This window comes from Triticum urartu, chromosome 7A (genome assembly GCF_056163025.1).
Source record: "Triticum urartu cultivar PI428250 chromosome 7A, HENAU_Tu73, whole genome shotgun sequence".
In the NCBI taxonomy this organism is placed as follows: domain Eukaryota; kingdom Viridiplantae; phylum Streptophyta; class Magnoliopsida; order Poales; family Poaceae; genus Triticum; species Triticum urartu.
This window is the reverse complement of record NC_141879.1, coordinates 652,978,135-652,991,276: the sequence shown is the minus strand read 5'-3', so window position 1 is coordinate 652,991,276 and position 13,142 is coordinate 652,978,135. Positions and strand designations below refer to the sequence as shown.

Here is a 13,142-nt window from a genome sequence, read left to right as displayed (position 1 = left end):
AGGAGGAGCTGCGGCGGCTGGCCATGATAGAATAGACCTCTGTCGGATACGCTCTGATGAATATTCACGGAGGGGATAAGGTGTGGTTTGGATCTAAATCCTCGTCCCCTTAAATAGGCGGCTCATTCACGCGGCTAGGGGTGTAAATATAAAAAAACACCCTGACTTTTCGTATTCGTTTGACACGTGGAAGACGGCCATTATTGGGCGTAGAAGCCAAGGAGCACTACATTTACAAGAAACCGGACACTATTCAACAGGTACACGGAATTTGGAGAAGAACCCGCCTTGCAATGCCGAAGACAATTTGCGCGTCGGACTCGTCGTCATTGAAGCCTGGTTCGTGGGCTACTGAGGGAGTCCTGGATTAGGGGGTGTCCGGATAGCCGGACTATACCTTCGGCCGGACACCTGGACAATGAAGATACAAGATTGAATACTTCGTCCCGTGTCCCGAAGGGACTTTCCTTGGCGTGGAAGGCAAGCTTGGCGATGCGGATATGTAGATCTCCTACCATTGTAACCGACTCTATGTAACCCTAGCCCTCTCCTATGTCTATATAAACCAGAGGGTTTTAGTCCGTAGGAACAGACAATCATACCATAGGCTAGCTTCTAGGGTTTAGCCTCTCTGATCTCGTGGTAGATCTACTCTTGTACTACCCATATCGTCAATATTAATCAAGCAGAATGTAGGGTTTTACCTCCATCAAGAGGGCCCGAACCTGGGTGAAACTTCGTGTCCCCTGCCTCCTGTTACCATCCGCCTAGACGCACAGTTCGGGACCCCCTACCCGAGATCCGCCGGTTTTGACACCAAGTCCGCGCGTTGGGCAGTCGTTTTTGTCCAGGCGGACCCAAACGGACATGGACGGACGAAATGGGTCGCCCCATTGGAGTTGCTCTAACAACACAGCCTAATTAACTTACTTCCTTGTTCCCCCACTAGAGGTGGGCATAAAAGCCGAGGAACCGAAGCTGAAACCCAAATAACCCAATTTTTTATTTTTAATACTGGTAATGTAAAATTCGGCTTTTACTTTTGTTATCCGAACTCATTTTGATCGGTTCGGTTTTTGGTTGGTAACCGAACAAAAATAGAGAAGTGTAGCTACTACAGCGCTACGAGAGCTTCTCCTGTGCGTCTGTCGCTAAAAGCACGCGCCAGGTAGCAACCACGGTATGTGTGTGGTAGCGAAATCACAAATTGAGGAGTACTACTTCCAAAGATCACTTCCACATCCGTAAGTTATGACAAGTGGTGCGCTGTATGTGCACCACTTGTCGCAACCTAATAGTTTCTCTTTTTTCGTAGATCCATTTATTAAAAACATTTTATCTCTTAAACTGTGTATTCAAATCTCGAACATTTTTAGTGTTGGATTCCTCGCGTCGAGATTTTCAAAATTATATCCCATGTTGATAGGTTTTGACGAACTTCTTTTTAACGAAAAAATTTGGACAAAAAAACCACACCAGGAGCATGTTTTTTTTCCTTTCCGGTAGTCATTTCCGACAGTCACAACCGTGTCTCTCCCGGAAGCAAATACGTGGCTCTCGCGGAAGCAAAACCATGCATCTCGTGGGAGGAATAAATAAATAAATAAAAATTGTTTTTTTGTTTCCGGGAGGCATGGTTGTTTCTCTCGCAGAAGCAAATCCGTACCTCTCGTGGAAGAAAAACAAAATAAAACATTTTTTCTGTTTGGGAGAGGCACAGTCGTGTCTCGCGGAAGCAAATCCATGCCTCTCGCGGAAACGAAATGGTGCATTTCACGGAAGGAAAAAAAAGAGAAACACGTTTTTCTTTCGGTCTCCGAGAGGTATGGCGGTGCCTCTCGCGGAAGCAAAACCGTACCCCCTCGTGGAAATAATAAAAAAGTGCTTTCTTTGCCGTTTCCGAGAGTCACGGCCGTGCCTCTCGCGGAAGCGAAACCGTGCCTCTTGTGAAAGCAAACTGTGCTTCTCACGGAAGCAAAAAAAAGAAAACAGATTTTATTGCGCATTTTTTTTATTTTTAATCAAAAATCTAAGAAAGACCGGTGAAAAACCGAAAAGCCAAAAAAACCAATAAAAACCATCTAAAAAGTCAAAAACATGTGCGGAAAAATAAAGAAAATCAGAAGGGACTGCCCAGAGCGTGACAAGTGGCAGCGGCTGAGAGCTTGCCAAGTGCGGCACTCTCAGCCCACCCCAAGTGACCCTTGGGGAGGCGCCCGAACGAGCGCTCGGGACCTCCTATATGCCGCTCTCTCCAGCAAACAGTCATCATGAACACTTTTTGGAAAATGGGAACAGTTCTTCGAAATTTCAAAACTAAACTGGGCAAAGGCAAACATTCTTTAAACTCCCGAACAAAACTTGAAAACACGAACACTTTTCTGAAATTTGTCAACAATTTTGAAAAGGGAAACATTTTCTCGAAACTTGAAAACATGAATAATTTTTAAAATTTGTGAACAAATATATAAAATGGGAACATTATATGAAATACTCGACCTTTTTTCAAAAGTTATGATTTTTTTACTGAAACATTCTAAACATCTTTTGGAAAATATGAGTTTTTTATTACGCAGATAATTTCTCAATAATATGCGACCATTTTCTGAATTTATGAACAAAATTTGAAACACAACCTTTTCTAAATTTTGACCATTTTTATAAGAAAGAACTTTTTTGAAATTTCTGAACATTTTCCCTAAATAAAGTAAACTTAAAAAAATAATTTTCAAAATGAAACCAATTTTTGAAATAATGCAAACCTTTCGTGAATTGATGAAAAAAATTGAATGCAAAAACTTTTTTGAAATCTGATGATTTTCTAAAAGAACAAACATTTCTAAATTTCCACAAAAAATTCTAAAAAAAAGTATACTTGGAAAAAAAGAAAATAAACGAAAGCATCAAAAACAAAAATAAAAACTAGAACACGAAAAAAAACGGTAAAAGATACAAAAACAGGTTCAGGGATCATCCAGAATGTTGCCATAAATGGATGAAGCTCTAGGTACGCTGTGTAAGCAAATGGGCTGGCCCATCGCGTCGCTTCGGGCACTCACCTGAGCGAAATACGGGCACTTTGACGCATCATGCGTCAAATAGGATTTCATCGAGGCTTCTCAATTAGTTGCTCACGTGTGGCAGGGAATCTCTCTTTCATGAGGCGATTCTTAAACGGCGCCTCCTGCCCCCGTTAAAAGCCTTTGTGCAATCGGGCGCATAACCCCTGATCCGATGTGGGCCGGCCCATTTGCTATTTTTTATTCTGTTGAAACTGCAGAAACGGCGCCTTCTGCGCCCGTTTCAAGCCTTTCTGCAACCGGTGCATAGCGCCTGCTCCGATCTGGGCTGGCCCATATGCTGTTTTTTATTCTGCTGAAACTTCACTAAAAGGTGCGGGTGACGAACATGGAACCTCTTTGTTGGAGTGGCACAGCAGTAACAACTAGACTAGCTCATAGCTTGCGTACAATTTCCATTTTCTTGTCACTTTATAACTTTCTTCGGTTTTCCCAGTTCGCTAGCCACTATCCCATCATTTTTATTCGGTTTTTCTTTTTCTTCTTCTTTCGAAAATACTTGATCTTTTATTCAAATTTGTGAACTTTTTTTCTCTCATTTCTTTCAATGAACTTTCTTCAAAGTTCATGATTATTTTTTCAAAATTGATGAGCTTGTTTTCAAAATTGATGAACATTTTAAAAAACCGATGAACTTTTTTGAAATTCGTCATTTTTTCAAAATTGATTAACTTTTTTCGAAAATACGTGAACCTTTATTAAAATACATGAACTTTTTTCGAAGTTCATGATTTAGTTTTCAAAATCAATGATTGTTTTTGAAATTGATGAATTTTTCTCAAATCAGTTAACATTTTTTTCAAAATTGATGAAATTTTTTCAAAATTCATATTTATGAATTTTTTTAAAGCCACGAACATTTTAATAAATCCATGAACTTCTTATCTCATGACCATATTCAAATGCACAAAACCCGGAAGCCAGTTTTTTTCCCTGAACCAGCAGCACAACACAGCCGAAAAAATGCGAGCAAGGGCGAGTCGACGGAGCAAGCGAACTAAGCAAACAACAAAGTAATGGAGCGATGGTTCAATGGGCTAGCCCACGAAGGCGGTGCGCGTGGGCGCCGGTTGCTTCCCGGTGCGCGTGAGCCCAGCCAACAAGTTGCATGTACGCACCTTTTTTGGGGCTCTGTGTGGAGGCAAACCAGCAGGAAGTAGTACCCATCCTGGGTTTACTACCACCTCGACTTGCTACTGTAGAGGGACATAAAGCTCGGATAGATTAAAAAAAACATAAAGCTCGGATATACAAGGCCTTGTACAATGTTGGATGTTTAGGGTGGTACTTAGATAAACAAACTGAATTTTACTGAAGCACTGGTGCTTATTTCTATAGAAGAAACGCCTAATTAAGATCTACCCTGTATAAATAAGTACCGGTGCTTTTAATGTAAGATTAGGGAAACCACACGTTGCGGTGCCTTATATTGATCAATATATAGAGGTTACAAGGCAGAGTTCGTATCGTACAATATACAGATACCTATACAAGGACTACACATATACAACCGTATATCTATACAAAACAATACGGTTATATATTATAACACCCTTCCTCAGTCGTAAACGGGCGTCGACGAATGTCAAGACTGTCCCGAAAATCCAAGAAGAGAGGGGATGGCAATCCTTTGGTGAAAATGTCCGCAAATTGAGAAGAACTCGGAACGTGAAGAACCCGGACCTCGCCTGTGGTGACACGGTCTCGTACAAAGTGTTGATCGATCTCCACATGCTTAGTGCGCTGATGATGAACAGGATTCTGTGTCATGTAAACAGAGCTCACATTGTCACAAAGCACCACAGTGGCACCAGTCACCGGGTGATGAAGCTCCTAAAGAAGCTGCCATAACCAACATGTTTCAGCCACTACATTTGCAATTGCCCTGTATTCGGCCTCGACGCTGGAGCGAGAGATCGTGTGCTGCGGCTTAGCAGACCATGACACCAGGTTAGTGCCTAGGAAGACACAATAACCTGAGGTAGACTGGCGAGTGTCGGGGCAACCTGCCCAATCAGCGTCAGAATAGGCCATCAATTTGTTGGAGCTACGTCGAAACAAAGTGAGGCCATGGCCCGTGGTGCCGCGGATATAGCGAAGCACACGCTTCACAAGGAGCAAATGATAAGCCCGAGGATCATGCATATGAAGACAAATCTGTTGCACAGCATAAGAGATGTCTGGCCGAGTGAATGTGAGGTACTGAAGACCGCCTGCAATACTACGATACTCGGTGGGACCTGCAACTGGATCACTGGACTTGGATGAAAGTTTGGAGGTAGTATCAACGGGAGTAGAGATGGGTTTGTACTGCAACATGCCAGCTCGGTCAAGAAGATCCATTGCGTACTTCTCCTGTGAGAGGAACAGACTGTCCTTCATGCGTGTGACAGAGATGCCCAGAAAATAATGAAGATCACCCATATCTGTCATACTAAACTCGGTACGAAGAGAGGCAATCAAACTGTGCACCAATGTCGAGGAAGATGCAGTCAGGATGATGTCATCCACATAGAGCCGGAGATAGGCCATGTCAGCGCCACGCCGATAGACGAACAACGAGCTGTCGGACTTGAAGCCTACGAAACCAATCGATGCAATGAACGAAGCAAACCGCTAAAACCATACTCGAGGCGCCTGTTTCAAACCAAAGTCATTTGTTGAGGCGACAAACCTTATCAGGGAAGCGAGGATCAGCGAACCTAGAAGGCCGACGAGCATAAACAGTCTCGGTGAGAGTGCCATTGAGGAATGCATTCTTGACGTCAAGCTGATGTATCAACCAGTCACTAGAGAGAGCAAGAGAGAGCACTGTGCGAATAGTAGTTGGCTTGACAATAGGGATGAAAGTTTCATCAAAATCGATACCTTCACGCTGAGTAAATCCACGGAGCACCCAACGAGCTTTGTAGTGATCCAAAGAACCATTGATACGTCTCCAACGTATCTATAATTTTTGATTGTTCCATGCTATCATATTATCAACCTTGGATGTTTTATATGCATTTATATGCTATTTTATATGATTTTTGGGACTAACCTATTAACCTAGAGCCCAGTGCCAGTTTCTGTTTTTTTCCTTGTTTTTGAGTATCGCAGAAAAGGAAAACCAAACGAAGTCTAATTGACCTGAAATTTCGCAGAGATTATTTTTGGACCACAAGAAGCCCACGGAGTATCGGAGATGGGGCAGAAGAGTCTCGAGACACCCACGAGGGTGTGGGGCGTGCCCTACCCCTTGGGCGCGCCCCCTACCTTGTGGCCGCCTCGGGGACCCCCCTGACTTGTTCCCGACGCCAAAAATTCCTATAAATACTGAAACCTCCAGAAAATAACCTAGATCGGGAGTTCCGCCGCCACAAGCCTCTGTAGCCACCGAAAACCAATCTAGACCCGTTTCCTGCACCCTGCCGGAGGAGGGAATCCCTCTCCGGTGGCTATCTTCATCATCCCGACGCTCTCCATGACGAGGAGGGAGTAGTTCACCCTCGGGGCTGAGGGTATGTACCAGTAGTTATGTGTTTGATCTCTCTCTCTCTCTCTCTCTCTCTCGTGTTCTTGATTTGGCACGATCTTGATGTATCGGGAGCTTTGCTATTATAGTTGGATCTTATGATATTTCTCCCCATCTACTCTCTTGTAATGGATTGACTTTTCCCTTTGAAGCTATCTTATCGGATTGAGTCTTTAAGGATTTGAGAACACTTGATGTATGTCTTGCGTGGGATACCCGTGGTGACAATGGGGTATTCTATTGATCCACTTGATATATGTTTTGGAGATCAACTTGCGGGTTCCGTGACCTTGGGAATCTATGCATAGGGGTTGGCACACGTTTTCGCCTTGACTCTCCGGTAGAAACTTTGGGGCCCTCTTTGAAGTTCTTTGTGTTGGTTGAATAGATGAGTCTGAGATTGTGTGATGCATATCGTATAATCATACCCGCGGATACTTGAGGTTGTTAGAATTAACCTTGCTGTTTTTTGGTTTTTCATCATATTTATTAAGCAGTGTCATGCATGTTGTCACGTCCGACCTACCTGGCTGTGGGCATGTACTCACGTAGAGAAGAGATCACGCGTGTATATGCAAGTCAGTAGTGTATCCCGTTGAGTTTGTTAGTAGTTTGCATGGATAGGCTAGCTGCATGCGTCTAGTTCCGTGGAGTCCAAGCGGCCGAGTTGTGTAGCAGAAAGAGGTGGAGAAAGAAGCGGGCAAAATCAGTTGTGGCATGCGCCGGCTGCGTGAACTCTTAGTTGATCTGCAGAAAACTTGGAAGTGACTCAATCTAGACGTGGGTTAGTTGAGTAGTAACCGGGTCAGACAGTTGTGGCCTGTGCGTCTGTGTGCACGGAGTTAGTGGGTGAGTGGCTGCGTTTTAGCCGTGTGCTTCCGGCTATTTAAGCCATCATGTAATTGCATTGCAAGGGTGAGAAGAAAACAAAGAAAAGGCAAAGTGTGTGCGTGCCAAGACTCTGTGCGTATCTTCTTCCACCTCTAGTTGTGTGTGTGAGTCTTCTTCCTCCTCCGACTGTGCCAACATTTGGTATTCAGAGCCATGGTGACTGAAGGTTCGCGCACTCCGTCGCTGGGTCGCCGCCGTGTCTCGGCCTCGCCGGTGGTGCGCCGAGGCCGGAGCCCGACGCGGCGTGGCTGCCGCGAGGTGGTGGTGCAGCAGGAGGTCGTTCATTAGGCCAGCAGCACCGTCGTCTACCCGCCGCTGACGGCGACGAACTACTTCGAGTGGTCACTGATCATGAAGGTGAACATGGAGGCCCAATGCGTGTGGGACGCCATCGAGGGAGGCGGGAGCTTCAGTCAGGACAGGGCGGCGCTTGCGGCAATTCTGCGAGCCGTGCCGGAGGAGATGCACTCCACGCTTGCCGTGAAGGCGATGGCAAAGGAGGCATGGGATGCCATCAAGATCATGCGGGTCGGCGATGCCCGCGTCCGTGAGGCCAAGGCGCAGACTCTCCTCAAGGAGTTTGATGCCGTCCGCATGAGGAGCGGCGAGACCCTCGATGAGCTCGCCATGCGCATGAACGGGATCGCCAACAAGCTGCGCACGCTCAGCGAGAACCTCGACGTGGTGAAGGTCGTGAAGAAGCTTCTCCGCATCGTGCCATCCAAGTATACCCAGGTAGCTATTGCCATTGAACAGCTTCTTGATCTTAAAACCATGTCCATGGAAGAGCTTGTGGGAAGGCTCAAAACGGCGGAAGACCGGAGCGACTTGGACGAGGGCGCCAACAACTACGACCAAGGTGGTGGGAGTCGCCTGCTCCTCACGGAGGAGGAGTGGCTTGCTCGCCACCGCAGCGGCGCCGGCAAGAAGAAGGGCAACTTTGACATACGCAAGGTGCGTTGCTACAACTGTCAAGAGTACGGACACTACTCCAAGGACTGCACCGAGCCAAGGAAACAGCGGGCGCTTCTTGCTGCCGCGACGGCCGACAACGAGCCGGGGCTGCTGTGATGCTACGGCATGGGAGTTCGAATAAACAACAGCAAGGTTAAGGGGGTGATTGTTAGAATTAACCTTGCTGTTTTTTGGTTTTTCATCATATTTATTTAGCAGTGTCATGCATGTTGTCACGTTCGACCTACCTGGCTGTGGGCATGTACTCACGTAGAGAAGAGATCACGCGTGTATAAGCAAGTCAGTAGTGTATCCCGTTGAGTTTGTTAGTAGTTTGCATGGATAGGCTAGCTGCATGCGTCTAGTTCCGTGGAGTCCAAGCGGCCGAGTTGTGTAGCAGAAAGAGGTGGAGAAAGAAGCGGGAAAAATCAGTTGTGGCATGCGCCGGCTGCGTGAACTCTTAGTTGATCTGCAGAAAACTTGGAAGTGACTCAATCTAGACGTGGGTTAGTTGAGTAGTAACCGGGTCAGACAGTTGTGGCCTGTGCGTGTGTGTGCATGGAGTTAGTGGGTGAGTGGCTGCGTTTTAGCCGTGTGCTTCCGGCTATTTAAGTTGAACAAGTGAATGTAAAAGGTGTGGCCATGAGGGCTGGGCAAAACAATGTAGTGTATGTGTTTCTCACCGGGAGTAGAAAGCAAAGCTAGTCTCTCTCCACGGTGAGGTGTGTGTGTATGTGTGGGTTTCTGAGTTTTTCCCACCATGTGCATTCGTGTGTTCTTGAGAGAAGAACAAAGCAATAGAGAAGAGAGAGTTGAGTTGTGTGAGATAGAGGAAGAAGAAGAGCGGCGCTGCACTGCGAGGAGGCGGCGCCAACAATTGGCATCAGAGCCATGTCGATCCGAGGTGACGGTGGCGGCGCGGCGGACTCCATGTGAAGGGGACGTCAGCGCCGCAAGGTGGACATCGTTGGCGGCGTGATGCTGCTAGTGGGTGCGTGTGTGAGTCCTGTACTTGGCTATTTAAGTTGAACAAGTGAATGTAAAAGGTGTGGCCATGAGGGCTGGGAAAAACAATGTAGTGTATGTGTTTCTCACCGGGAGTAGAAAGCAAAGCTAGTCTCTCTCCACGGTGAGGTGTGTGTGTATGTGTGGGTTTCTGAGTTTTTCCCACCATGTGCATTCGTGTGTTCTTGAGAGAAGAACAAAGCAACAGAGAAGAGAGAGTTGAGTTGTGTGAGATAGAGGAAGAAGAAGAGCGGCGCTACACTGCGAGGAGGCAGCGCCAACAGAGGTGACATTGGAGTATCTAGGTGACATTAGGGTTTTGGTTGATTTGTGTCTTAAGGTGTTATTCTAGTACGAACTCTAGGATAGATCAAATGGAAGGAATAGCTTCGTGTTATTTTACTACGGACTCTTGAATAGATCGATTAGAGAGAATAACTTTGAGGTGGTTTTGTACCCTACAATAGTCTCTTCGTTTGTTCTCCGCTATTAGTGACTTTGGAGTGACTCTTTGTTGCATGTTGAGGGATAGTTATATGATCCAATTATGTTATTATTGTTGAGGGAATTTGCACTAGTGAAAGTATGAATCCTAGGCCTTGTTTCCTAGCATTGCAATATTGTTTACGCTCACTTTTACCACTTGCTACCTTGCTATTTTTATATTTTCAGATTAGAACAACCTATATCTACCATCCATATTGCACTTGTATCACCATCTCTTCGCTGAACTAGTGCACCTATACAATTTACCATTGTATTGAGTGTATTGGGGACACAAGAGACTCTTTGTTATTTGGTTGCAGGGTTGCTTGAGAGAGACCATCTTCATCCTACGCCTCCCACGGATTGATAAACCTTAGGTCATCCACTTGAGGGAAATTTGCTACTGTCCTACAAACCTCTGCACTTGGAGGCCCAACAACGTCTACAAGAAGAAGGTTGTGTAGTAGACATCAAGCTCTTTTCTGGCGCCGTTGCCGGGGAGGTTAGCGCTTGAAGGTATATCTTTAGGTTTTGCAATAGAATCTTTTTGTTTCTTGTTTTATCACTAGTTTAGTCTATAAAAGAAAATTACAAAAAAATGGAATTAAGGTTGCCTCATATGCTTCATCTTTTAATGTCTTTCGTGAAAATAAGGATTCCGATGATTGTGCCAAAGTGTTAGAAGAAGAATGTATTAAAATGTTTGGCACTAAATCTTTGGATGATGAGCATGCTTGCAATGTTGTTAGTATGAATTCTTTGAATATCCATGCTGCTAATGATATGCAAAGCCACAAGCTTGGGGATGCTATGTTTGATGAAGATGATATTTTTTATCCCCCAAGTTTTGATGAGCAATTTTTTTTGATGATAGCATGCCTCCTATTTATGATGATTATATTGATGAAAGTGGGTTTGGAAGAGTGTCAACTTTAGGAAGTAATGGTCCCACTATTTTGGAGGGTGTTGAATCTTATTGTGATAATTATGAAAGTGGGTTTGGAGAGGTCATGACTTTAGTTAATGTTAATCCCACTGTTTTGGAAGAGTATCAACTTTGCATACATGTGGATCGTGTTAAGAATATGTTTTGTGATAGCTATATTGTTGAATTTGCTTATGATCCTACATGTAATTATTATGAGGGAGGAACATATGCTTGTAGGAATTGCAATAATATCAAGTTTCCTCTCTATGTGTTGAAAATCTTGAAGATTTGCTTGTTTTACCTTCCTATGCAAGTTGATTCTTGTTCCCACAAGTTGTTTGCTCACAAAATCCCTATGCATAGGAAGTGGGTTAGAATTAAATGTGCTAGTCATATTCTTCATGATGCTCTTTTTATGTGTTAATTCTTATCTTTTATGCCTAGCTAGGGGCGTTAAACGATAGCGCTTGTTGGGAGGCAACCCAAGTTTATTTTTGTTCTTGCTTTTTGTTCCGGTTTAGTAATAAATAAATCATCCACGTCTATTATGATTTTTTTATGTTTTAATTAGTGTTTGTGCCAAGTAGAACCTTTGGGAAGACTTGGGTGAAGTCTTTACGATCTTGCTGTAAAAACAGAAACTTTTGTGCTCACGAGATTAGCTGCCATGTTTTACTGGAGAGTGCAATTAGGTTGGTTCTTTTTGAAGACGATTAATAGAAAAATTACTCAGGTCCACCAATTTATTTCAGAATTTTTGGAGTTATAGAAGTATTTGAACCTCCAGATTGCTATAGACTGTTCTGTTTTTGACAGATTCTGTTTTCTATGTGTTGTTTCCTTATTTTGATGAATCTATGAGTAGTATCGGAGGGTATAAACCATATAAAAGTTGTAATAAAGTAGATATTACACCAATATGAATTTAGAATGAGTTCGCAACAGTACCAAAAGTGGTGATTTATTTTCTTATACTAACGGAGCTTACAAATTTTCAGTTGAGTTTTGTGTTGTGAAGTTTTCAAGTTTTGGGTAAAGATTCGATGGACTATGGAATAAGGAGTGGCAAGAGCCTAATCTTGGGGATGCCCAAGGCACCCCAAGGTAATATTCAAGGAAAACCAAGAGCCTAAGCTTGGGGATGCCCCGGATGGCATCCCCTCTTTCGTCTGCGTTCATCGGTAACTTTACTTGAAACTATATTTTTATTCACCACATGATATGTGTTTTGCTTGGAGCGTCTTTTATGATTTGAGTCTTTGCTTTCTAGTTTACCACAATCATCCTTGCTGTACATACCTTTTGGGAGAGACACACATGAATCGGAATTTATTAGAATACTCGATGTGCTTCACTTATATCTTTTGAGCTAGATAATTTTGCGCTAGTGCTTCACTTATATCTTTTAGAGAACAGTGGTGGTTTTATTTTATAAAAATTATTGATATCTCATGCTTCACTTATATTATTTTGAGAATCCTTTAGAACAGCATGGTAGTTTACTTTGGCTATAAAATTAGTCCTAATATGATAGACATCCAAGACTGGTATAATAAAAACTTTCATAAAAGTGCATTGAATACTATGAGAAGTTTGATACTTGATGATTGTTTTGAGATATGAAGATGGTAATATTATATTCGTGCTACTTGAGTAGTTGTGAATTTGAGAAATATTTGTGTTGAAGTTTGCAAGTCCCGTAGCATGCACGTATGGTAACCGTTGTGTAACAAATTTGAAACATGAGGTATTCTTTGATTGTCATCCTTATGAGTGGCGGTCGGGGACGAGCGATGGTATTTTCCTACCAATCTATCACCCTAGGAGCATGCGCGTAATGCTCGGGTTTTTGATGACTTGTAGATTTTTGGAGTAAGTATGTGAGTTCTTTATGACTAATGTTGAGTCCATGGATTATACGCACTCTCACATTTCCATCATTGCTAGCCTCTTCGGTACCTTGCATTACCCTTTCTCACCTTGAGAGTTGGTGCAAACTTCGCCGGTGCATCCAAACCCCATGATATGATACGCTCTATCACACATAAACCTTCTTATATCTTCCTCAAAACAGCCACCATCCCTACCTATTATGGCATTTCCATAGCCATTCCGAGATATATTGCCATGCAACTTTGCACCGTTTCATTTATTATGACACGCTTCATCATTGTCATATTGCCTTGCATGATCATGTAGTTGACATCGTATTTGTGGCAAAGCCACCATGCATAATTTATCATACATGTCACTCTTGATTCATTGCCCATCCCGATACACCACC

General features: G+C 43.7%; 1 protein-coding gene across 1 annotated transcript; it reads left to right on the top strand.

Moving 5' to 3' along the window:
* Window positions 1-7,848: 7,848 nt before the first annotated feature.
* Window positions 7,849-8,556, top strand: LOC147961101 (uncharacterized). Its single transcript, XM_087533674.1, has one exon. The coding sequence runs from the start codon at window positions 7,849-7,851 to the stop codon at window positions 8,554-8,556; it is 708 nt and encodes a 235-aa protein (XP_087389800.1).
* The last annotated feature ends 4,586 nt before the right edge of the window (window positions 8,557-13,142 follow it).

Coding starts and splice junctions, on each gene's coding strand:
- LOC147961101 (XM_087533674.1), top strand. CDS start 7,849: ATGGAGGCCCAATGCGTGTGGGACGCCATCGAGGGAGGCGGGAGCTTC.